Genomic DNA, 26,452 nt, shown 5'->3' with positions numbered 1-26,452 from the left:
AAGAATGGCAGTGGAGCGAATGGAAGCCACACATAGCTGCACAGACACCCCCCTCCCCCACCCTTTGCACCCAGCAGGAGAGGTGACAGGAGCTGGAGAAGCAGAGGAATGCATCTAGGTGGTAAAACACACTTGATTGTAAAACTTAGAATGCAACCTGAAATTAAAAAAAAAAAGTAAAGAAATTAAGCCCTTCAGGTTTTTTTTGTTGATATCCTAATTATTGTTAAGCCACAAATGAAAATCCTATTAAGTGTAAAAGCCATTGTACATCTTCAATAGTTCTCTAATTAATTGCACAACGAGGTGGCAACAGAACGGCGATACATAATGATGTTCCCAGCATTGTCTGACACTTATCCTTGTGCACGGGTAAGCGCTGAGCCAGATCTGGGCCTTCACAATAACTCAGAGCAACGTGACTCCGCTATCCATCACGGAGAAAAGGGAAACTTCGCATTTTTCACCTTCACTGTCCCTCCCCACCCAGAATCCTGCTGTGTGTGTGAGAATCGACCCGTAATGGGCCACAGATGAAAGATCTTCCTTAATGCTTCATTAACCTTCTAAGTAAACAAGAATACGGAACCACGTCTCAAAATTAAAAGAAAAAAAAAACCAACTCACCCCTGGCAGATTACAGCTAGTGAAGAGGCTACTGTGGTTCTGATATTTGGTTTTCACCCCAATCTCTTCCTCCTCTTCCTTTGGGCCTCCAGCTCCATCGGGAGCCTTCATTTGGAGCTGCTCACGGATTTTATAACGCCTCCGCGTGTTCCTAGTCTGGTCATTGCATCGCCAGACCTCAGACTGGGGGGGGAAGGGGCCTGGTACCAGGGCTCCTTCCAGAACTCTGCAATCCCGGGCCCCTGAATCCGGCTGCCAGGTTTCACCCTTGCGCAATGACCACGACGCCTTCCCACCCTCCCAGGGGCAGTAAACGCTGCCCTGGCAAAGTTTCCAGCCCCGGCTGATCCAAAGAGCAGAAGAACTGACGCTGATATTTAAGTGGGGACCTTCTGTATGATCATCGACCCACCTGTGTGATAGTCTTAGTAAAACACACACCTTATGTAAATATATCGCAGACAGGCACTTTGAGTCTCCTTTTTTTTTTTTGTGAACTTTGCCAGATGTTTTAAGTTTTCCCAAATTATAGTTTAAAAAAATTATTCAGGGTTCACAAAGAACTATATCCCTAACTCTAGACATTTAATGAATGTTTTATTTCTCATTCGGACCAATGCAGTAAAAACCGCAGGAGAGCTGGCGCTCCGAGGCGAGCACCCGCTCTCCCGACGCGCGCCCAGGCCACTCTCCTGGGTGTGTGATCGAGTATTTAAATGAGGGCCCGCAGTAATAAGGAGGTGCTAAGGATACTAGCGCGTCCCTAGTGCCTCCTTGACAGAAGCGGCGGCTGTCAGCGGGTTTGACAGCCGACGCTCAATTTTACCAGCGTCGGTTCTTGAACCCACTGACGGCCACGGGTTCTGAAAATGGACGCCGACTAAATTGAGCTTCCATCTTCCAAACCTGTGGGCCGCGGGCAGATTTAAAAAATGTTTTTATTTTGGGGGCCTCCGACTTAATATCGCCATGATATTAAGTTGGAGGGTGTACAGAAAAGCAGTTTTTACTGCTTTTCTGTATACTTTCCCGGTGCCGGCCGAAATTAACTTCTGCCTTTGGGCAGGCGTTAATTTCTGAAAGTAAAATGTGCGGCTTGGCTGCACATTTTACTTTCTGTCTCGCGCAGGAATAACTAATAGGCCCATCAGCATGCATTTGCATGTTGCGGGCGCTATTAGTTTCGGGGGGGGGGGGGGGTGCCGCGCGTTTCCCACTCGCTATTACCCCTTACTGTACAAGGGGTAAAAATAACACGTTGAAAACGCACAGCCAAACAGGGGCTAATGGTGCGCTCGGCTGAGCGCTCCATATTGAATCGGCCCGATTAAGAGCAATTTAAAATGTTTCTTTTAGTCTGTTAGTTCCTCCTTTCCCCTAGTTCAATTTCAATCAGAGCTGGAACTCTGGTGCCATCTACCATGAGCCTTCATACACAACCATCTGGGGATTTTTCCCCCTGTTTCAGTAACCTTCCTAGTCTGGTCATTGCAGCAACCGTCCTAAGGCCAAGATCCATGCACTTGGGCTCCTTCTGGAACCCTGCATCATGGGGTCTAAATTCAGCAACCAGATGTCAACCTTAATTATGACCATGACTCCCTTCCCTCCAAGCCCTACAGGGCTCTGCATCCATTCACTCCTCCGTAGCAACTGCAGCTTCAGCCGACACAGAGTGTGAAAGGCTCTGATCTGGGAATCAAAGCAGGGATCGTTTGCAGCCATCAAGCTGGCTCATCAATTTCAAGCCATTGATTATCACAGACCATCTTCTGACATCTAATGATTCAGACTTGAGAAAGCAGCGTCCTGTCATACTGACCTTTGCTGGCAGCAGGATTTGCCATGGTGCTGGAGGCCTTCCACAGATCCTGCAGCATGGCTATGGTGTTTCATTAGCCTCTCCTTCACCTGCCTCTTGCTGCTGTAGAGCTGCTCCTTAAGAGGTGTCCACGGTCTCCTTGGACAGCCCAAAACTGCTAATGCACCTGGCAATATCTGCTGAAACGTTTGTTTCAAAAGGCTCTAGATCTCTTGTTGTCCTCCTTCCAAAACAGCATTCTTATGGGGAAATTTTAAAACTCCCACAGGCAGCTTTGTACCAATGGACCTGCAAGCACTCCATGCAAATTTCCCTTTTGAAAATTCCAGTACACAACCGTTTCCAAAAAGGAGTCATGGAAGTGGACCTGGCCAACCTTCAGACACTTTCCAGAACATCATACAACCCTTGATACCAGACTTTGAGCTCATTCACTATGATGACCAGAGGCTTCTCATAGTCACCTGTGATGCTTAATCATACGGTGTTGGGGCTGGGCAAAGCCATGCTTTGTCACATGGCACAGAGACACCAATCACCTACCATTCTTGAACCTCATCATCATCTGAATGGAATTATTTTCAAACTGGCAGAGAGGTTCTTGATTTTATATTTCCTGCAGCAGTCTTTCAAGCTGCCCAGATAGCCAGGCTGACTGTAAAGGAGTGGGACACATGCCCAGATGTCTAGATACAACCCACTCAAAGCTCCCACGTCCCCTTGGAAAGTGTGGTCATGAATTCACATTGACTATGCAGGTCCATTTCAAGGGAAGAGTGTCCTTGCTGTGCTAGACTCTTATTCAAGGTGATTGCAGTACCTTCACAACATCTGCTGCAACAATTACTGTACTTCAACAACTTGTTTGAAACTCATGAGTTACTGGACTTAATGGCTCTCTGCTTTCACATCTGATGGTTTCAAGCACTGTGTGCAAAGAAATCTCATTATGGCTGTTGCCATTGTACCTCGCTGACCCCAGGCAAATGGTCTGGCAGAGAGGAAGGTGAAGTCAACAAAAATCACATTAAAAAATCTTTGAAGGAGATTGTTCTACTATTCTTGCCCAATTCCTCATCTCATAAAATGTCATGCTTTTTCCAACTAAAGGGGTCAGTCCAGCAAAACTGCTTATGGGATACCACCTAAAGACAAGCTTAGACCATCCCAATCTTAACCTCAGTACAAAACTACAACGCAAGAGCTAAATTCCTCCCTGCACTCATCCACCTTGTGCTACAGGACCCATGTTTGTTAGAGGTTATGAGGCTGGACCAAAATGAGTCCCTGCTTCCAGCATCAAGATTACTGAACCTCTGTCTTACAAGGACCAGATCATTGATGAGCAGCTCTGGTGTTGCCACAAAGGCGACTCATTTATGGAAGTTGCTAATGTTGAGCACACTGTCATCTCAGAGGCACTGATTCCTCCTTTAGCTCTGGATATGTTCACCTTGCCAAAGCCACCACTGCTTGAGGACGATTCTCTTGGCTCATCAAGGACAGACTGATATGCAGCCTCCAGAACCACCAGTTGAGCACAGGGGCCTGCAAAGACCTTGGCACAATTATAAGCAAACCCTGCAACTGAATGATTAAGTCACCTAGGAGCATCTGTTATGTATGCAGAAGGGAGAGCTCTAGTTGTATACATGGGGGACCCCCTGGTCGCCCACTAGATGGCCCTAGATCCCTGCCCTGATAGATAACATCTAAGAGGGACAGACAATTCATTGCAGTACTTCCCTCAATGGATAACTGAATTGGTCTAGTCTTTGCCCAGAATGGGGGGGCAGGATCCTGAGTCATGGTCGTTAGTTGATTTAGCTTTAGAAGAAAGAGGAGTTATTTTGGTTTCCCTTACTGAGTTAGGCCCACTAACCTAACCTGACTTTTTTCTTAAGAGAAGAGTACTTATCAGTGTGCTCCCTGACAAAAAAGGCTGCTTCAGTTTGGATCGAGAGACTTTTGTGAAGATTATAGAAGTTTTACGTTTTCTTGACTGGTTTGAAACCCAGGGGCAGTCTTGGTGAAGGTCAGTCCCTTAATCAGGATGCTCTGGAGCTGGAGACTTGCCCAAGTGTAGGGAGAAGCTGCAGTACAGCGTTCACTCCAGAGGAGATTTTTGGCTTTAGGAAGTGTTTTCCTGTTTTGGATTATGAGGAGGTTTTTGCCACCCCCTCCACACCTTGGAGCCAGGGCTTCAGGAGCCTGGTTCCCCGTGTTGATCATTGGATCTTTCTCCCAGGAAGGTCACAACAGGAGGTAAGAAGGAAAAGATCTGGGAGACCCCTTACTGGATCTCCACATTTCAGGACACAGGTTGGGGAGAAAAGAGATCTGAATATTTAGACCTAAGGAAGAACTTTTTCCATGATTTTGAGATCCCCTCACACATAGGAGTTCCCTGCAAGTTCAGGAGTGACAAGTTGAAATCCAAGAGTTTAAGGTAAAGAACAACTACACAGAGGAAGAAGAATCAGAGTTCCAAGTGTAATTTCCCCAGTGAAATCACAGATTGTAAAAAGGACAGTCCACAACTTGACTGGACATTTATTTAATTTGAAGAATTAGTAAATTTATTTTGAACACCCACAACTGGATCTTGTCTGTTTGTCCCAGCAGCACAACATCACAGAAGGAAGTAGAAAGTGATAGTAATATACATGCTGAAAGGAAAGTCACCTTCCACCTGGGCCAAGAAGGTCTGCCTTCATACCACAGAAAGAACCCACAGGAGATCATTGTAGAGAGATCTTTCTCCTGTTGCAGGAGGATCCGGTTGGAGGACTGCGAATTGAAGGCCCATTCCATCCTGGCCTGCTGTGTTGTGATGCCTCCCTGAGCCCGGTGATGTCATCAGCTGGTGCCCGAGGAGCTAGTAAAACATGCAAGGCAGCGGCACGCTGTGGGAGCATTGTGGAGAGATCTTCCTCCTGTTGCAGATGATCCAGTTGGAGGACTGCGAATTGAAGGCCTGTTCCATCCTGGCCTGCTGTGTTGTGGTGCCTCTCTAAGCCTGGTGATGTCATCAGCTGGTGCCCGAGGAGCTAGTAAAAGATGCAAAGCAGCGGTATGCTGTGGGAGCATTGTGGAGAGCTCTTCCTCCTGTTGCAGAGGATCCAGCTGGAGGACTGCGAATTGAAGGCCTGTTCCATCCTGGTCTGCTGTCTTATGGAGCCTTCCCAAGCCCTGTGACGTCATCAGCTAGTGCCCGAGTATACGTTAAAAGGTGTGAGGCAACGGTGTGCGCTGCCGACACGCTGCTGAAGCCATGTGCTAAAGGGGTGCACTCCTTATCGGTTTTTGGGCAGCTTTTGGCCTGGATAATATGTGGGTAGGAAGAGGAAGACCAAGGTCCTGACATCTATACCGGGTTCAACTGTGGTGAGAGGCCCCATGGACATACATTTGGTGCTCAGGGTAAGTCAATCAATGCGAAATTTGATTCCTGATATATCTTTTTCCTCTGGGTTGTAAGAGACAGGCCAACGCCTGCTACCTCACACCATCCTGGGACTCCTCAAAGTCAACTTTTTGACTTTAGCAAATAAATCTGACTCCATATTTAATACTCCTCAACTCAAAGTGACAGAAGCAGGAGGACAACAGGTGGTACAAATTATGTGTAGAAGCCCTGCTTCTGCAGAGGAGCCCCAGCTTGAAAGTTTAAGTTCTGAGCTTGTTGATCCAAAGAATGTGACGCTTGCCAATGTGTGGAGGGCAGTCATAAACATGGAGAAGTTATTATCACATTCAATGTTTCAGTTTGGAAATTTCTCTGCTGAAACTAAGCCTCTCTGAAAATCATGGAATGCGCTTAGCAAATTTAGAATCTACTTCAGCATCTGTAACTTCCCAAATTGCCTCAGTACAGTTATTTAATACTTCTTTTATAAAAGATAGCTTAATGTTAAAAAAACAAAACAAAACAAAAACAGCTTGAAAATTTGGAAAACAAGTTGTAAATAAAAAATATCTGGGGTTTTTTTATTTTCCAATTTCGAGATTGTCATCAGTTACTGAATTTCGAAAAATATATACTGGAGAAGTATTATCTATTTCTTTGGATAAAGAAATGTTCATTTCTAAAATGTACTATATTCCTTGTTTCAGGCCATGGGAGTTGGGGGGGAACATGAGGATGAGTTGGATCTCCTTTTTGGAGGCTTCTACTGATGATATTCCCACCAGGGCTACGCTCTTGGCATCCTTTTGCAGTGAGCAAGACAAAAACTTGGTGCTTCAGAAATATTTTAAAAATAAGGATTTCGTTTTTAGTAGTCAAAAAAATCCAAAGTATTCCCGGACGTTGTTAGAAGTACTCAATCGAGGAGGAAACTATTTTTGTTATTAAAACCACATGTCTGGTTACACATCAGAAAAATGAGTTTATATTTCAAGCTCCCTCCCACCTCGAGACATTTCTTCTGATAAGAAGTGTATTAAGGCCAGAGCTGTAGCTAGCCTGTGCCAATATGGCCTTGGCCATAGGCGCTATTTACCAGCGGGCGCTATCTCTATCGTAATGTGGCTGAAAAGCTGCCTCCCCTCCTCCTGTGCCTGCTTTTGGTGCCCTGCTGTCCTTAACAATAAGTGTGTGGGTGTCCCCATGCAGGAGAAAACTAAATTACCAATGCTGCTGCCCAACTCTAAGGAAGCTTCTTTGCTCTTCCCTCTGCCCAGTGTCGGATAAAGATGGGCTTACTCCAGCCCAGGTAGTCAGAAAAGTGGCTTTAGCAGAGCCAGAACAAACAGCACTCTCAGCCCACCCCGAACGTCCAGAGGAGCGCGGCTCGTGAGGCTGAAATGAGCAGCATCAGCCATCCACACCCCTCTCCCCAGCTCTGGGGGCTCAGAAGAAGCGCGGCCACAGAGCAGCCCTGACCTCCCAGCCCCCACTCCTGCATCAGCAGTCAGGAGGAACATGGTCTGCGTAACTGAAAGAAGTGTTGGCCTTCCCCACCCGCTCCCTAGCAGTTAGGAGTATGACCCGCGGGGCAGAAGGCAGCAGCATCGGCCTACTTTTCCCCCTCCCCACCCCCACGACCATGAGCAGGAACAGCAGGGCCCACAGAGTAGAAGCAAAAGGAAGAGTCTAGTGACTGTCCGGGCTGCTGCTTCCCCTTGTTATTCCAGAGGGGGAAACAAGTGAAAGCGCATGAGGCAGAGCGCGCGTGTGTGTACGACTGGGCATGTGAAACAACATGTGCGAGTGGATTCATCACGTGAGTCAGAGCGTGTGCATGACTGAGCATGTGAGATAGCGTGTATGTGTGTGTCGGATTGAGCATGAGAGACAAAACATGTACATGTATGATTGAGCATATGAGAAAGCTTGTGTGTGTGTGTGTATATATATATATGATTCAGCATGAGGGAGCCTGTGCGTGTGTATGTGGGTGTGTGCGTGTGTGATTGAGCAAGGGAGAGAGGAGAAACCCCCACCCCTTGCGAATCCACAACAATCTCAGGGCACCTGAAAATCAAAGGTTCTCAGGTTTGCAAAGTGGGGGATTTTTTAATATCTTCATTAATTTTAATTTTGGGTGTTATTTGATGGTATCTAATGATTTGAAATATTTTATTGCCATTTGGAATATTTTTAGATGAATTTTTAATTATTGGGTGTTCTATTTGTTGGGTTTTTTTTTTAAATACTTATTCTTTTTATTAGTATGGTTTTTACTATTATGATTGATGTTTTATATTTCTTGCTTTTATTATTTGATGTTTTATGAGGAATGGAGATGTTTCTGTTTTTCCTTTGTTGCACTGTGGTTTCCAGTTCAGGTTTTGTCTGTCTGTTTCTATATATATACACGTTAAGGTCTCTTTGTTCTCTGTTTAGTGAGGGTCTGTCTGTTTTCTACATATATGACCGAAGCAAGATATTCTGCATGTAGTTTCTGTGTAGGGATCTATAGCAGCCTGGCTTGTTCTATTTTCCAAATAAGACCAAATGGTTAGAAAAATAAAGGGGTAGATTTTCAGACCGCGCGAATAGGCGTACTTTTGCTGGCGCATCAGGCGCAAGCAAAAGTACGCGGGATTTTAGTAGATACGCGCGTAGCCGCTAAAATCCTGGATCGGTGCGCGCAAGGCTATCGATTCTGTATAGCCGGAGCGCGCCGAGCCGCGCAGCCTACCCCCGTTCCCTCCGAGGCCGCTCCGAAATCGGAGCGGCCTCGGAGGGAATCCTCTAACACCCTCCCCTCACCTTACCCTCCCTTCCTCTACCTAACCCACCCGCCCGGCCCTGTCTAAACCCCCTCCTTACCTTTGTCGGGGGATTTACGCCTCCCGGAGGGAGGCGTAAATCCCCGCGTGCCAGCAGGCCGCTAGCGCGCCGGGACGCAACCTGGGGGCGGGTCCGGAGGGCGCGGCCATGCCCCCGGACCGCCCCGGGCCGTAACCACGCCCCCGGGCCCGCCCCCAAAACGCTGCCGACACGCCCCCAAAACGCCGCGCGCTCGGGCCCGCCCCCGACACGCCCCCTCGGAAAACCCCGGGACTTACGCGAGTCCCGGGGTCTGCGCGCGCCGGTAGGCCTATTGAACATAGGCACACCGGCGCGCAGGGCGGATTTAGGCGGATTTAGGCGAGCAGGGCTCTGAAAATCCGCCCCAAAATGTTCAGCCAGCAAAGGTAGAAAAAGCATTTCATATTCAGTTTAGTGAATGAAATAAGCCAATTTTGGGAATGTACAACTCAAAATACTTTATTTTGCACAATGCAGGAGGAAAAATATTTCTGTTTCTATTTCATAGAAAAATACGGTAAATGCATTTCTTAAATACATTTCTCTGGTGTCGCGTGACATGCAACTTCTGGTTTTTCGGAGTTTCCAGTTCAGTTTTTGAATGAAAGCTCATGGCACCAGGCTCTCTTTACTGGTTCCAGTTGAGCTGGAAACCCACAGAACAGAAAGAAATTGTTGGGGGAAAATGAAAGTTAAAGCCCCATACATTTACCAGTCTCCCAGCCGATTGTGTTCAGGGTGAGGGCACACTTTTTCACTTGGGCCATAGGTTCCAAATGACTTAGCTACAGCTCAGATGAAAACTGTCAATTTGAGGTATAACTGGTATTAAGTTATTTACTCTCTTTATTATTGTAATTTCATTACAGATTTCTGTTACCTTTTGGTTTTGCTTCTGGGACTAGTTAATTAGAATAATGTATTGAATAATATTGGTTTTATGTTTTATGTTTGCTTGATATTCCAATGTGTTTGCTTGATGGATATTATCAATGTAAGTTGTTAAAATTCAATAAAATATTAATGGAAAAAAAAAAAGAAAGAACCCACAACTTGGGGACAAGTGAGAGGGAAGAGGCTGGTTTGTGGAGGCCGCCCCAGAAACAAATATTTTGGTGTGCCTTTTGAACAGTACAAAGCCCATAAAAAAGGGGTAACGTATGGATTGTTCAGATTCTGCGCTAGACGCTCTCTTGGTTCTTGTTCCCGTCTTATCTTTCTGGCTGTGTACCTAGGTGGGCACTGGCGTACGTAATAAACGTTGGTTAATATCTGCTGGCGCCACCTAATATTCTACAGACTCATAACCCACTCTAAAGCCTAACTTTCTCTCCCCCAGGTGCAGATGCTCTCTTCTGCTGTTCTTAGCACTGACAAACTTCTCTCACCAAATGGGTGTCCATACGGGTTTCACTGCCCGAGTTTTCCCATATCTTCCAGATCTCACATGACTTAAAATGCAAAAGGAACCTTAGGCAAGATAAAGAACTTCAGATATGATAACTCCATTTAAATACAATAAGTTGGTCAACTTTATCTTGCCCTGGTTTTGCATACTTCATTTTAGTGAATACCAGGAAACTATGGCCTGATTTAAAGCACAATGAGCGTCAGCAAAGAGATAATATTGGATCTTTAGTGAACAGAACCTAAAATGTGTCAATACGACTTACAGGAAATGGAACAGCATTAAGCAATTCTTGTGAATAACAGGCATTCTCAAGATTTTCATCTTGTGGTCCTCTTCTGTAGTTGCGACGCACGGGGAGAACAATTTTCAAAGCCAATTACATAAAAAAAGATTGTGGGGGTTTCCCATAAAAATCCGCTGTTTGAAAATTGCTTCCACTCAATGTCCGGTCGATTTTAAAAGCCTTGAAACTGGGGGATAGGTGCGTTTCTTGGACACGTGCGCGGATTTTAAAAGGCCCGCAACAATGCGCGTTTCTCCCGTTCCACGTACACAAATTTGGGGGGGGGGGGGGGGGGAGGCGCAGGGCGGGCCAGGCTAAGGCACGATTTCTGTTCGTACCTATTTATGTACACAAGCGCCTGCCAGAGTCCCGTCATGTAACTTTACTTCTGCTATGGACGGCGTGTAAGTAATAAAATTAAAAAATATAGGCTACTTATTGAGGTTTAGGGAGTCTGGCCTAACAGGGTAAAAGGTAGGCTAAGTAACAGGGGGTGTTAAAAAGGCCGATTGCGTAACTAGGCAAACTGGGAATGAACTGGGAAAATGAGCTCTAGCGTGGGTGCGCGTCTAGTAACATCCCCCTACTTACGCGAGCAAGGCGGCATTTGCAGCCACATGCGTGCGGGAATAGGAAATTGTGCGCTCATGCGCGAATAGCAGATTTTAAAGCACACGCATATACGCGTGTATGTTTTTTGCCGGCACATCCATGTGCATGTGCCGGCAAACTCGCGCGGCTCTTAAAATCTACCTCTGTGGCTAAAAATATACATGGTGCTGCACTAGCTCTGGATTTGCAGTAGGGACTGCCTCTGCTCTGCCCAACCGGATGATCAGGAGCCAAATAGGATTGCATCTTCTTCTACTATTCTTCCTGCTGGTAAAAAAAAACCTATTTGGACCTCTTCCCAGTGATCCTCTTTTAGACTCTGAATGTGCCTTTATTCCTGGAAACTCACCTGCTTCTGTTCACCCCGTACTCCTTCCATCTGGCTCCTATTTTGATCTGCTGTTCCTCTTCTCTCGGACAAAGGTTTTGGACTTTGACCTCTGTAGGGGTTTTTTTGTTTTTTGTTGTTGTTTTTTTTTTTACTTATGTGATTTACAAATACAGCTCAAGCAAAAAAGAACAAGTTTATAAGAAATATCAGAGCCAGACAGGTATCACTTTAATAAAAAAAAATAACATGACAGCAATAATACTACCTGAGACTCAGACAAGGGGAATGATGGAAGAGCAAAACCAAAATCCAAGAAGCAATAATAAACAATCACAAAAGGGAAACGCAAATCAGAGGGTGGTATACTTTATCATTCTAAAGAAGCATCAATAAACGTGAAGTGATCAACAGAGGGGATAAAGGGTCACCTGCCTGCACAACCTTATCCCATTAAAAGAGACTTAACTGCCCAGGTTCAAAAAACAAATGAGACACTTTGATATTTCACAAGACATTTACATGGGATCTGATTACTGTACTAACAAAGCTCCCAACTGCAAAACCTCGGTTCTTAATAACAAAAACTGTTTCCGACTTTCCTGTGTAGCTTTGGCTATATCAGGAGAAATCCTATTTTAAGGTTCCCTATCAGACTCTACAGCCAGTGAGACAGTCCTAGTGGCAGAAGTCACCTTCTCATTGGAAGATTCTAACAAAGAGGTCAAGTTCAAGCTCTCTTCAGAAATTACCAAAAGCTCAAGTTGTTCTCCCCCCGCTTTCTTCTTGATGTAAGGAGGTGCATAATCAACTCATGGCCGGAGGCTTCACCCAAATACCTTTGGAAAGTTTCCAGTCAGGTCTATCCAGTACCGAGCGGTAGGAAGAGCTGCGTTAGTGCCCGGCGCACCCGCGGTTGCTGCACGCACAGAGCAGCTCACCTAACGCTCGATCCTGTATGTAAATAGCTTGCTGTCATTTCAAATGTCATTTGAAATGACAGATACCAGGAAGTCGGGATTGCCAGTCCCCCCCTCCCCTCCTCCCGAAGCAGGGCGCGAAAAGCAGCCTTGCTCCGGGAGGAGGGAAGATACAGACTGAAATTTAGGGACGTTAATAAACAGCAAATTGGGTCATCTTAAAGAGTTTTCTAAATCCCCAAGTTTTATCCGAATAGAAGTAACTTCTTTAATCAAGACCTCCTGGGTTTAGCAGTCCGAATGACCAAGGTCTCAGCCGTCTCCAAACCTCTCTCCAACTCATTAACCTAAATAGTCTGAGGGTTAAGGCTCCTTTCTAATAATTTAGTCTTATCAACAATAATAGACATTTGTGTAGACAGAGTCTTGCCAAGACCCCCAAATGGCCTTCCCCTTTATCTGGTTTTTGACCTGGAGTTTACATATACTTTTGATTCACTGACTTTCCAGGTATGGTCCTCAACTTGTCTGAAGCTTTAGCATATGTAGGCCACCTTTACCTTAGTCACAGTATAAGAGATGAGCCAGCACAACAGTCTTCAACATCTCAAGGTATTATGTGACCAAGTAATTAGCATGAAACTGACCTAATATAAAGCGATACTTTATCCAATCACAATGATAGTGTTGCATGGCAGCGCAGAGTCGGTGTCCCGGGAAGTGCCAGGATCAATGGGAATGTCAAAGACTGTAAGGGGGGAGTAGAAATTTGGTGGCTTTAAGGGTGTCAGACACTAGAAAATCTGAGCTAGTGGAAAAGCCAAGAACAATGTGAAGGTTCAATATTGGTTATATTGTTAATATGTTCCTAATTTCTCCTGCAGAATCTTAGCAAAGCTGCCAGTATGAGTCATTAGTGCATTGGCAGCATGTTCTTGGCATGGTGCTTAGGGTTGATCAGCTTGGAGAAGAGAAGGCTGAGGGGGGAATGATAGAGGTCTATAAAATCATGAGAGGTCTAGAATGGGTAAATGTGAATTGGTGATTTACCCTTTCAGATAATACAAGGACTAGAGGGGGGGGGGGGGGGGGCACTCCATGAAGTTAGAAGGTAGCACATTTAAAACAAATCAGAGAAAAAATTTTTCATTCAACGCACAAGTAAGCTCTGGAATTTGTTGCCAGAGGATATGGTTAGGGCAGGTAGTGTAGCTGGGTTTAAAAAAGGTTTGGATAAGACAAGATGACTTAGGGAATAGCCACTGCTATTACTGGCTTTAGTAGCATGGGATCTACTTAATGTTTGGGTACTTGCCAGGTACCTGTAACCTAGAATGGCCATCCTGGAAACAGGATGCTGGGCTTGATGGACTCTTGGTCTGACCCAGAAAGGCAACTTATGTTCTTATATTAAACAGCATATATTAAACAGCATATTTTTAACAAATTTGCTAACATGTATTTGGCATTTTACTAGCTTGTTCTGAATGCATTGTTACGTTGATATACAGACCATTCCCATAAGGGTCTATAAATTTTGCTGAATATTTCTGACTGATTTATTACAGGAAGGTGCGGAGGCATTTTCTAGGCCCCTCAGCTAGGTTAGCAATTAAAAGCTGACCAGCAACAGTGTCTTAAAGCATGAAAGATTTATGATGGCCTTCCTTTTGAGGCACAACATACAGCACAGGTTCTTCCCTTTCAGGGCGCAATTCAGTTCTTGACAAGACTTTACCTTCAAGAACTGTGAGCAAATGAGAGTCCCTGACAAATCCTCTCTGTCGCTTTCTCTCACTCTCTGTGGGGCAGCAGTGCACAAATAATACCCTTCTTTGCCAGAAGGGAACAATCATTACTTCACTATCAGCGTCTGATACCTTCAATGCAGTGTTACAGAGGGTTCAAAGGCAAATGAAATAGTAGGAATGTCCATTCATTGAAAACAAAAAAGAAATCCAAGCTGAATCAGGGAGTTTCATTTTGGATTTCTGAAAATGAACTCAAACGGCCAGTGCCCCTGAAAACCTCCAAAATGTTTGGTTTGAATTCATTTCATAAACAGCGCACACTATTTGTAAATAGTATACACTATTTCTGAACACCGTGCGCTTTTTTTCCTTAAACAAGTGGAAAACAAACATTGAATTAAAAACCCCATGAAACAAATAAGCTAATAAAAAAATATCAAAAAATGATGGTACAAACCAAAATAAAATTAATTTTCAGCATGCATGTCATTTAAATATATTATCAAAGCATCGATACCTGTTTATCTAGGTTCAACATACAGCATACTTTCATCCAAGCTCTAATATACAGCCTAGCTGCCTGCTGCTATCTCTCACATCCGATCAACGCTCATTAGAACCCAACCTTTCAAGCACCGCCTGTCTAGCCACACCCATGCTGCCTAAATCAGTTCATTCAGGCTGTAGCATCTACAGCTCAGGGTTCTTGGACCCTGACCCACACCAAGAATTTTAATTTCTTTCCTGCCTAGGTGTTGTGTGGGATCTATTTACTCTGTCATAGAAGCATTTCTTTTATGTTTACACTTGTGCACTTTTCCCCCCCCAATATTTTATACAGATATTTATTATTTACACTTATATTATACCATAAAAGGAGAAGAATAATTTGAAGTTCTGAAAACTCTAGGTAGTACTACAAAAACTTTTAAAGGATCAACAAAAACAATGTCACACCCTAGAAAGGCTCTAGTTTTCTCCAGGACTGATATGCAGTGGCCAGCACAGTTCTGAAGTTGGCCACACACAGTTCTGAAGTTGGACAAATTTTACTTCATGCTCTAACTCTCTCTAGTACCCATTTAGGCCTAGATTTACTAAGCCATGTTATAGCTACAATGTGGTGTTAAATACTGTTTATTGTGATATCACACAATATTTTAAAGATTTGCTTCCCCTATGGAAATCAATTAATTTGCATTCATAAAATTTCATAATGGATGCAAAGCATCTAATGGATAGGCAAGTCAAAGCAAACAGAAAAATGTCAGCCCTGTTATTTTAGCACATTTCAGGGAGGTGTAGTTATTTCCCAGGGACATCGAGATAATAATGTGCATCCTGATATCCCTGTAGGCTTGTTAATGTCCTAAATGTCCCCCAGTGATCTTGGGATTTCACGGCCCACCCTGGGGCCTCCTGAAATGGCGGCTCCACGATACAAAAAATAAAGATTTTAGAATCACAGGGCAATGCCTTACCCCCCCTTCCACAAATCCCTTTGCATTACAAGCATCATCTGCCCCAATGAAAGCCCCCCCCCCCCCCAGGTAGTATGCCCCCACAATCCCTCTCCCCCTGAACACCCTTCCAAAAAACCACCTCCCTGATGGTCTAGGGTAGCCCCTCTTCCTACAACATAACTCCCTGGTGGTTGAGGACCCCTCCTCATTCCTATCCCTCCCCCATACACACCTTAAAAAGAATCATTGTTTATTTTGAGGGGGAGAGGGAGGGGAAGGGGGGCTACCCTGGACCACCAGAGGGTTATTTTTTGGGAAGAGGAGGAATCCAGCGTGGGCTGTGGGGGAAACCAGGGGGCGTCCTACCTTGGGGGGCTTCTTTGATTGGGTGGACGGATTGTAATGCAAAGGGTAAGGGTTTGGGTAAGGAGGAAGGCAGATGCAATTTTTAAAATCCTTCTTTATTTTTTTACATTTGTATTTATTTATTTTGATTTATATTCCACCTTTCAGCCACTTCAAAGCAGATCACATTCAGGTAATGTAGGTAGGTGGCCTGGGGGGTGGGGGGGAGGGCAGGAGGTCTATAAAAAAAAAACCTTTTTTTTTTGGGGGGGGGGGGGGGAAGAGTTAGCTACTTTGCAGAAAGGAGGGAATTTTGGGCCTTGGGTCCTTTCACGCAGTGGTGTCCCTGCCTGGGCATCCAGGAAGAGTGCGCAATGTGATCTACTTGGATTGCAGCAAAGCTTTTGTTACGGTCCCACATGGGAGGCTCGTGAATACAATGAGAAGTTTGGGAGTCGGTGCCAACATGGTGGAGTGGATTACAAAGTGGTGGACTGACAAGAGACAGTGTGTGATGGTAAATGGAACCGACTCTGAAGAGAGAATGGTGCTAAGTGGAGTGCCACAGGGATCAGCTTTAGGACAGTTTTGTGCAATATCTTTTTGAGCAGGACTGCAGAAGGGACAGAAGGTAAAGTGTATTTGCGGATGATACGAAGAACTGCAACAGAGTGAACACATCTGAAGGAGTAGAGAGAATGAAAGAAGATTAAGAAAACCTGAAGCATGGTTGAAGATTTGGCAGCTGGGATTCAATGCCAAGAAGTACAGAATCAGGCATCTGGGGAGCAATAATAAAAAAAAAAAGAGCAATATGTGATGGGAGTGAAATACTGATGTGCATGGATTGGGAGAGGGATCTTGGGGGTTATAGTATCTGGCGATCTGAATGCAGCGAAGCATTGTGACAAGGTGATAGCTAACGCCAGAAGCTAAAGTCAGAAGAATGCTGAGCTGCATAGAGAGGGGAATAACCAGCAAGAGAAAGGACGTGATATTGGCCTTAACAGGTTCTTGGTGGCGCTTCTCTTGAAGTACTGTGTTCAGTTCTGGAGACTGTTATCTCAAAAGGGATAGAGACAGGACGGAGGCGGTCCAGAGAAGGGCGACCAACATGGCGTGGGGGTCTGTATCGGAAGACCTCTGAGGAGAGGCTGAAGGATCTGAATATGTATCTCCTCGCAGAGGAGACACAGGGGAAATATGATACAGACCTTCAGATATCTGAAATGGTTTCATGATGCACAAACGTTGAACCTTTTCTGTTGGAAAGCAGACACTAGAACTAGGGGGTGACGAAATGAAACTCCAGGGAGGAGGACTCAGAACCAACATCAAGAAATATTTCTGCACAGAGAGGTAGTGGATACCTGGAATGCCCTTCCGGAAGAGGTGGTGAAAACCAAAACAGTAAACAAATTCAAAAAAAGGGAATGGAATAAAAACTGCGGGTCCCTAATGGCTAGAGCATGGAAATGAAGGAAAAGGTTCCTGGAAGTGAGTTGCATGGAGCGGCAGCTACTACCCTTAACCAATTAACTTTCAGGATTTTGACGCACTTGCAGCATCGTCCTCTGCTTCAACGGTGAGGGTAAAAGGGCCTTGGACTCGGATGACAGTCAATGCTGGGCCCCAACTCTTACGGTGCAGGGTATTGAGACACAGACACTAGGGGGGGGAAACAGGGCAGGGCTGCTGCCTACAGCCAAGTCCATAAGCAAAACACGTTCAAGCAGCAGGGTCTGAATTTTCATCCTGTAAAAATGCTGCTAGCAATACTTTTGTTATGGGTTTTGCAGTTGCTTAATTTTTATGGTAAATATTACTACCCTTAAGATAAGGCTTGGGGGGGGGGGGGGGGTATCCTGCATGGAGCGGCACTTACTACATTAAGAAATTTGTTGGGAAGACTGGATGAACCATTTGGTCTTTTCCTGCCGTCATTACTATCTTACTATTAAGGTAGGCCGCCATTGTTCGCGTAGGATCCGTTTTGCAGTACAATTTATTGTCATGTGTTTCTCCCACAATAAAAAAAAAAATCAGGTGGCGAAACCACCAAGATATTATCTGTCAGGCAAGGGGCCCTGCTCCCCCGCCCCATGATATTTTGCCCCTCTCATGACAAAATATTGTGACTTAGTAAATGGCCACCATAGACTGTAAGCCCTTTGGGGTAGAGGGCAAGCAAATGCACATGAATTCTCACTTGCCTTAAGCATGGATTGGGAAAGGTTGAGTATTTAAATCCAAATCTACTCCACCTTAAAAGAAAGCAATTCTTAATCTAATTACTGTGCAATATTACAAAAGCTTGTACAGAAATCCAGGGGCTAATAAAAATATTTCACCGCCCGGTCTTTTGTCGCCATGGGAAAAGCTCCGGGTGAAGGCACGATGAGATGAAGGTGGAAGGAGTGATCCTCTTTAACAGGATGGTGGATGTCTGAGAACTAGCCGACCAGCAAGATGGCGGTAAGTGGTACAGGGGCAGAATTCAATTCATGCGGGCTTGGGATGGGGACAGAGGATTAGGGTGAGAGTAAGGGAGGGTGGTGGTGGCTGCAAATAATGGCTGTAGCGATTCGGTAGCCGGAGCAAATGGTCAAACCGAGCGAGCCTAGCGGACCATTATCTACCGCCAGCCACTTTTTACTGTGCAACTCCCCGGAACCCACACAACAGACCTCCAAGTTCGTGGCGGAGACGTGGATTACTCCACACACCGACAGGGCTCTGATTGGTGTGGGCACTGTGTGTGTGTGTGTGGTCATAGCCAACACTTACCACTCAGAGTCAAAGAGCACGATGCACTTTCTTACTCTTTGTAACACCGCTACTCACACAGGGTTCCTCTGCAGAATGTTATGTGCTTTAGATCCCATGAAACAAAAAAAAGAGTGGCTCGCCTCGTAATGAGACAAATTTCCATGCATGGCAGGCATCCAACACACAAAAAAAAAAATGTAATTTGCGTTGATTGTAGGGTGAGACGTTCAATAATGTGCAATATAAGACACTCAATTTGGAGCAAGGCTTTGATTTATTTCTCTTTCTGTAACAGTTTGCTGTAATACACTGTTGCCATGCTATCTTGCTGTAAATCATTAGAATGAAGAGTAAGATTTTAGAAAGCAGAGGAAAAAAAAACAAAAAATGATGCCTATTTTTGAACAGGCATCTGCTTTCATGGAAGTCAGAAGATCGTAAATAAATTGCACACTCATTCTGTATCCATTTGCTCAGAACGAAGCGAGAAGCAATACGGCAAGAGTCACAGAAATGTATTTCAATAGAAGCCAGAACAGTAAAAAGACACGCACAGCTGTTTTGAAGAGGATTTTCAAAAGGTATTTACCCAGATAGATCGTCCTGGTTGAAAGTTGGCACCCTCATAGCTGCCAGGCTTACATATAAGCTTTCACAGCCCGGTTTGGGTTAGGAGTTTCAAAATGATGTGCATCGTTTTTACCCCTGATGCAAAGTATACAGTCACTCAGCTCCCAGCTTTCCATCACCTTATCTCTGACTCTTCACCCATCACTACCTGGCCTGCCGTCTCCTTTTCTCTCGCTCTACTCTCACCTCCCCTCTCATTCCTCAGAGCTCCTTCCCCCTCAGGCATACCCCCCCCCTCCCCATTGCTAAGCATCTATTCCCCTAGCTGCCATACCTTCTATCAACCCATCGCCGATGCCTTCTTCATATTACCATCACTCCCTCTTCCCTTTCTCTCCCCCTTTCAATCACTATCTCCCCCTCCCTTCCATATGCCTGTTTTCTTCTCAGCTCCACATAGCTACCATCGGTCCTCCTTTACCTAACTCCACAAAAGAGAGGAAGGAAGGAAAAGATAAGCCACAGGGCAACCCATGGTACTGGTTGGAAAGTAGGCCGAGGCAGCACACACTCACTGCGAGGACTCTGAATGAGAGCTGGAACACCGTCTCCTTCTGTGCCTCGCCCCCTTCCCACCGGCATGGGTTTTCAGTCAGACAAGATGCCAGTCCGTTCACGTGGGGCGGGAGAGAGACGCGCAGGAGAAAGGGTGAGCCACATTGAAAACGTTTTGCTATCTGAGATGGCCCAAATCTCACTTTTGCACTTGGAACACCCTTGATTTGTATTTGGTCTAGTAGATAAATGTTAGCTTCTATTGCCAGGCAAGGGTATTCCAGCTGAAAGTACAATGTCTGTACCTGCTGCAGAACCCTCTGTACACTGCCTGTGAAAGCAGCATGGCTAGACGATAGCTCCTGAATAATCTTTTGTTATTATACCTTCTGACTCCCTTCATTCACTCTGGATGATGACCCAACACAACTAAAACCAAAAGGACTACATTTGTAACCCATGATTACCAGCTAAAATGGCACACAAGCGCGCCTTGTGGAATCTGTAATGCTTTTGTGTTGTTTCATCTGAGCGTTCTCCAGTTTTATTCGAACCACTCCTCGGAGAGAGCACTGGACCAGGCAACATCTCCCTCTTCAGCGGACTGCCCTAGAGGACCCCAGCTCCCTGTAGAGCATTCGGAAGCCCCAGGGAGGGAAATGCCACCCAAAGTACTGGAACTCATGCTGAGACATGGTGCAGATTGTCCTGGTGTGAGTGCCAAGGAGTTCCATTACTTCCACTGTTCGTGAGTCTCACAAATATGAGCAGCATTGCCTGATGTGGAATATCGAATTGCATTATACAGCATTATTGTCCATTGAAGCGCTAACAATTTGGGGGGATTTTATTGAACCTTAGCAGCTCCCTCTGAACTGCGACCTCTGGTTGCTGTGCTACGTGTGGAAGAAGTAGAGTAGCCAACTGTGCAGTTTTCCTTAAATGTTTTAACTTAAAATGTAACACTATTATTTATAATCTGTAAGTAGATATAAGTGTGGCCCTGATCCCAAAATTGTGACTCATAGGTCTGTATGGATGTGACCCTTAACCTTTATCCAACTGATTATTTATTAATTCATTATTTAATATATCACTTATTATAAAAAACAAATCTCTAAACTTTGCACCAGTAATTAATTATGGCATCCACAACCCATCCCAACATATTCCGAAACAAAAAATAATCTCTTTTTTGTATAAGCAAACTGGGATGGAAAAAGGTGTGTGTGTCTTAAACCATAAAGTCATGCCTTTTTCTCTTCTACTGAATTATGTATTTTTTATTATTTTAAACTAATTAGGGTCTAGATTTCACTGACAACAAAACACTCTCTCCACTACCAGGTGCACTGTGATGCACTACAAAACCCTACTAAAAACATGGAACGTTTGTAGCAAACTGTAATACTATAAGAGCAACAACCTTACTTATGAGAGGGAAGCGGTACAATTACTACTACAGGCCCTAGAACACCAATACACCTCCTACTGGAGATGTATTAGTATATTAAAGAATGAATTAATAAATAATAGAACAAGTTATAGATCCCTACACAGACAGTACATGCTAACAGAATCCCTCAATGCAGTCATATAAGCCCAACACGGGCTGACCCTTTCCTAATACAAAGAAACGGCCGAATTTTAAAAAGGCCACGCACAAACGTATTGGTACTTACGTGCATGACCGGGCCCTGTGTGCGCCACATGCATATTCAAAAGGCTCCGGCCATGCGCATGAGTGTCAATACGCACACAACTGCCGGGTTCTGAAAAAGGGGTGGCCTGGGGGGGCATGGGGGAGGGGCAGGGTGGGACGGAGGCCGGCCTGGACAGCGGCCATCAGCAGCTGTCCCGGGAAAGCGTGCGCCGGCACCTAGCCGGTGCACGTAATTTACTTCTGCTCCAGAGTAGCATTAAGTAAGAAAACAAAAAAAAAAGTACGTTTTAATGAAGGGTTTAGGGGGTGGAGAGGAGAGGGGAAAAGGGAGGGAGTATAGGTAGGGAAGTTCCCTCCCAGTCTGCTCCTTAATTGAAGCGGACTAGGACGGAACGGGGGAAGGCCCCACTGCGCCGTTGCACGTAAATGACTAAAATTCCGCCCCCCTGCGCATGCCGCCCGCACGTGTGCGGCCCACGGATTTTATAACATGTACACGCCGGCACGCGCATGTTATAAAATCCACGCACCTTTTAAAATCTACCCCTAAGGGTCCACAAATTGGATTCAGAAATATGCAGACAAAAACCAAAATGGAAACCACATGAGAGAAAGAGAAGCAGAAATAGAAATGCAACATATAAAAGATATAAGAAATGTGCATTCCCAAAGCTTGACACATTCCTCTCTTGTTAAACTGAAAATAAAATGTTATATTTTCTACCTTTGTGTGTGCAGTTAGTTTGGTCTTGATCTCCTTATGATCATAAGTTCTTTTTCAGGATCTCCTTCCCATATTCCTTTTGTTTCTCTCCTCCCTTCTTCTCCCTTTCCTACATCTGTCTCTGACACTGATCTTTCCTTTACATCTTTATTCTTGATTTCTCTTTTCTGCCCTCTAATCTGAGACATAACTTTTAACCCTCCACTCCCCCTTCTCATCCTGTAGTCCTGTCTCCCTTTTTACCTGTCACCTACCTTCCAGCTTTCTATCTTCCACCCCTTCTCATTCCCTCCATCTTTCATGCATCCCCAAACTCTTCTTCATTTTCTGTTTTCACCCATTCCTTATTTCCCCATTTCCACCTTCTGTACTCACAACCAACCTTACCTGCCTTCCTCTCCCTCTCTCAGCTCCAGCCCCCTTCCTACACTTTTCCTCCTTGGCCCCTTTGTTTTGTCCCTTGCCTTCTATTGCTCCTGTTTCACTGCCCTCTGAGCCCCTTTCCCACCCTCTCTCACCTTCACAACACAACTGCCAAGTTCCTACTGTCTGTATCCCTGCTCTCGCATCTCCAAGTCCTTGTTCTGCCCCCCCCCCCCCCCCCCCGATTCCTTGCCTTCCCAAGTCCCCGGATCCCCAGTCACTGAGTTCCTGCTCTTACCCCCTCGTCACAGAGACCCCATTCTTCCCCTAGACTCCAAGTCTCTGTTCTTTTCCACCACTCAGTATCTGAGTCCATGCTCTTCACCTGCTTTCTCTCCCTAGTTCCCAAGTGACACCTCCCGTGCTCTCCCACCCCCATTCGTTCTCCCTCTGCTCTCTCGCCCTTCCAGTCCTGACTTCTCCCACATTCCAGTGCCCCCGTCCGCACTTGAACTCTACCCTAGTACCCTGACCTAGCAGTTCAAATAGAGGGGCTGAGGTTTTAGTCGCGGGGTGGGAAAGCATGCACTACTCTTGTACCGCCAGACCCGCGATGGATTTCTCATTCACACACAGTGGGCTGCTGGCGCCCTTGAGCTTTAGCGTCTATGGCGGAGGCCACATTGGCCATAGGCTTAGCTACAGCTCTGATAAGGACCCCTGAGCACGGACTCCAGGTAGGCTCTAGGTGACCTGCGTAGTGCCTGTCTGCAATTCCCTTCCAGTAAGCACTGCTAGTGACAGCCGCTGAGGGCAATGCCCCCTCCCTCTAGATGGCCTGAATATGTGAGGCTTAAGGGGCGCAGTGCACTCGACGGCTGTCACTAGCAGTACTAACTGGAAGAGAATTGCAGACAGGCACTATGCAGGTCCCCCAGGCATGGACTGGAGTTTGTGGTGAAGGGTCCTTATGAAAGGCTTCTGCTGAGTGTGGTGCACGTGTGAATGTGAGGGAGCTGGGAACGAGGAGGGTGGATATGCAGATAAAGCTGCTGCGGAAAAAATATTGAGATCAGGCTGCAGAACTTGCAGGGGGAGTGATGGGGAGGTGAGGAGTGGGTGCCGGGTTTCGGGTGGGGAGGTGAGGTGAGATTATGGTGATGGCAGCAGCTCGGTTGCTGGAAAGCATGGTTTTGCTTGCTGCGATGTGGAATTTCTGTGTGGTTTCAGTTTCCCTTGCTTTAAGAGCCTACACATTTGGTGGACCTGACATGAAAGAACTGGTGCCTCTCAAGGCCATGCACGGCTCTGCCCGAAGGAAAGAATCCTTCCTCTTTCAGCTTTCATCACATCCACTGCTGGCAGGTTCAAAGGAGATAAAAGAACAGGGAGGGACTGCTGCCTGGGAGCCATCCTAGAGTAGGGGGAAATGGAAATACTCGTGTTGCTAGGCAGGGCAGTGAGGAGGGATAGAAGGGAATACTAGGAAAATGGTAGGGGAGCATGGAGAGACCAGGATTAGACACCTAGGAGAGGGGAGGCTAATGGGGTGGTAGGAAGAGGGTGGGGGCAGAGGAATAGTGGGAAGAGAGAGGAGGATGGTGGAGAGGAGAGGGGGCTCATGCATCGTGGGAAGAGGCTGGGGAGAGTGGGTGGAGGATGGTTGGTAGAAGGTGACACGGAGTCAGGGATCAAGGGATGGTGGAAAGAGGATTAGGGCAGAGGTAAGGGATTAGGGGAATGCCTGGCAGGAAATATGAGGGGCTTTGAGGGAAGTGCTGGGAAAGGGTGGGGGATCTTCTGGGGTGAGAGGAGATGGCTCCTTTGGTCCTAGTCCAGGCCTTCAGTCAGCAGCATCTGGAGAAGGTGGGTAGGTGCAGGGGGAGTGTGGTGGTGTTCTAATTGTTCCAGTGTTGCACTACCGAGTCTGAATTCTTGGGGTTTTCAGTTCAGCTTTTGTTTGTAGATTTCAGTTTCTAGTTTGTGGTCCATTACTCTGTATTTAATTGGGATTTGTCTGTGTTCCTCATATGTGAGTTTCTGTTTAGGAATCTATAGAAGTCTGGCTTATTCAGTTTTAGTTTTCCTTAGGAGGTGTATTGTTATTCCAGGGCCCAGTGCAATATCTGCAGCAATAGTTTTTCTCGGGCAGGGTTGTTGCTATTTGAATCTTGGGTGTTAGAACTGCTTTGGCCCTGTTCTGAGCGAAGCTAAAGTTGATCAAAACATGTATTCATTCTTTAGTGATGCAATATAAACTTGTTGGGCTAACCACCTTGTCAATAGAACATAAAAATGTGCAGAACATTTATGTGGAAAAACTTGTTTCTACAGTTTCTGAACTGAAAGCATGTAAAGAAATATTCTAATGTGCATTTCTTCTGGAGCATAGCCTGTATAAAGTCTCTTGTAAATGTAGAATTTCTATTCACACTAATACACAATGTTATCATTTTTACAGTGCTGAAAAATTCCTGAGTATTTTATTTTCAGTTTAGTGATTGGAATATATAGCACAGTGATCCAGTAACTGTATGGCTCCTGGGGTTAACTGTATTCTTGGCAGGCTGTGAAAGTTCCTATTGGATCTATTATCCAAAAATATTGTACATGAGCTATTGATGTAGCTCAGCGATGGGATTTAGGATTTATGCTAATTTATGCAAATGAGCCCCCCATTCTCAAGTGTCCAGCCCTGGTCTGTGGAAAAGTTGGCAATGCTAGGAAGAAGATAAATGAGATGGTTAGACTCGAAGTGAATCCCGTGGTGTTATTTTGGAATTGCTCAATGGCATAGAGGGCGGAGGGGACTGGGAAGGCAGGTGCACCAGAGGCCTAGCCCCTTGGGAAATCCTGCTCATTATGAGAGACAGTATAGTAGCAGGTTATGTATGCATTTATATCATCAGTGCAGCAAACAGTGCATCGGGGAGCACTGGTGAACTATTACTGAGGAATCGCTAACAGGATTTCAGTTGGTTCCCGTTGAGCTGCCTGCAGGCCTCCCCCACTGGAATCTTGCCACATGGTGCCATTCCATGTGGCAAAATCCATGATCTTGGATTTTGAACCTGTCTCACAGAACCCGCTGGCCCCATGCGGTTCAAACTGCATGAATTGTGGTAAGGGTGCCATGCGGCAAGGTACCAGTAAGAAGCATGCAATATAGTGGAAACACTGGTTCTGGTCACATTTCCAGTATGATTAACTGCAAGATTACTCTTCTCCCAGTGTTGTTTTCTATCCTCCAAAGCCTACTGCGAGCGCTCTACTCAGTCTCTCCTGACATTTCAATGTCCCATGGGGCAAGATTTCACGTAGGCTATGTGTTAAGAAAAACATAAATCCTGGGATTGGTTGAGAGGCTGAGAAGCCAAGAGGGAACAGAGAAGCATAGCAAAGTGAAAATAAACAGCAGCACACAAACAAAATAAAGGCAAAAGAAGGCAAGAAATATTCCTTACAGATAAAAAGAAAGTAAGGGGGCAGCAGGGTCACTTGATAAGATGGCTAAAAACACAAGCAAACATGTTTTTCTGTTAAATCTTTTCAGAGAGATAATGATACTGGACTAGTTGGTGCTGTAATGAATCTCAGACTAGCCAGCGATGCCACTAATATACAGTTCAGTTTTTATTTAACTTTCCCCTCAAATATAATTGCAAATACATTCCAATTTCATTTCAGACACATTTGCTCAGAGGAATTTGAAGCTCAAGACATGCATTCCAAACTCATTAATGGGAAGGGTAAATGAAGACTGCAATATACCTCTCGTATATACCCTAGAATAAAAAGTTTTCATCATCCTAAGGGAATATGGTAGCTGGCAGACACTGTATTATCCATCTAACAGACACACTTGCTAACTGTTCCCTCAATATCATCCACACGACCCCCTAATAGGAACAGTATTACAAAAGGTGTAATATAATTTCATCTTTCATTTTAAATAGTCATCCTTTCATAAAACATACTACCCAA

The 26,452-nt window shown here is 45.3% G+C and overlaps 1 protein-coding gene across 1 annotated transcript in view; it reads right to left on the bottom strand.

The window, feature by feature from the left end:
* The window catches only part of SORCS3 (sortilin related VPS10 domain containing receptor 3), a 1,039,444-nt gene that overhangs the window by 973,543 nt on the left and 39,449 nt on the right, over window positions 1-26,452 (bottom strand). The window contains exon 2 of the mRNA XM_029610742.1: window positions 22,106-22,138. Coding sequence (XP_029466602.1) covers window positions 22,106-22,138 — 33 coding nt within the window. The remainder of the gene's footprint in view (window positions 1-22,105; window positions 22,139-26,452) is intronic.

Source organism: Rhinatrema bivittatum, chromosome 7 (assembly GCF_901001135.1).
Source record: "Rhinatrema bivittatum chromosome 7, aRhiBiv1.1, whole genome shotgun sequence".
Taxonomy (NCBI): Eukaryota; Metazoa; Chordata; class Amphibia; order Gymnophiona; family Rhinatrematidae; genus Rhinatrema; species Rhinatrema bivittatum.
Note: the sequence above shows the minus strand (reverse complement) of the source record. Positions and strands in the feature narration are given on the sequence as shown.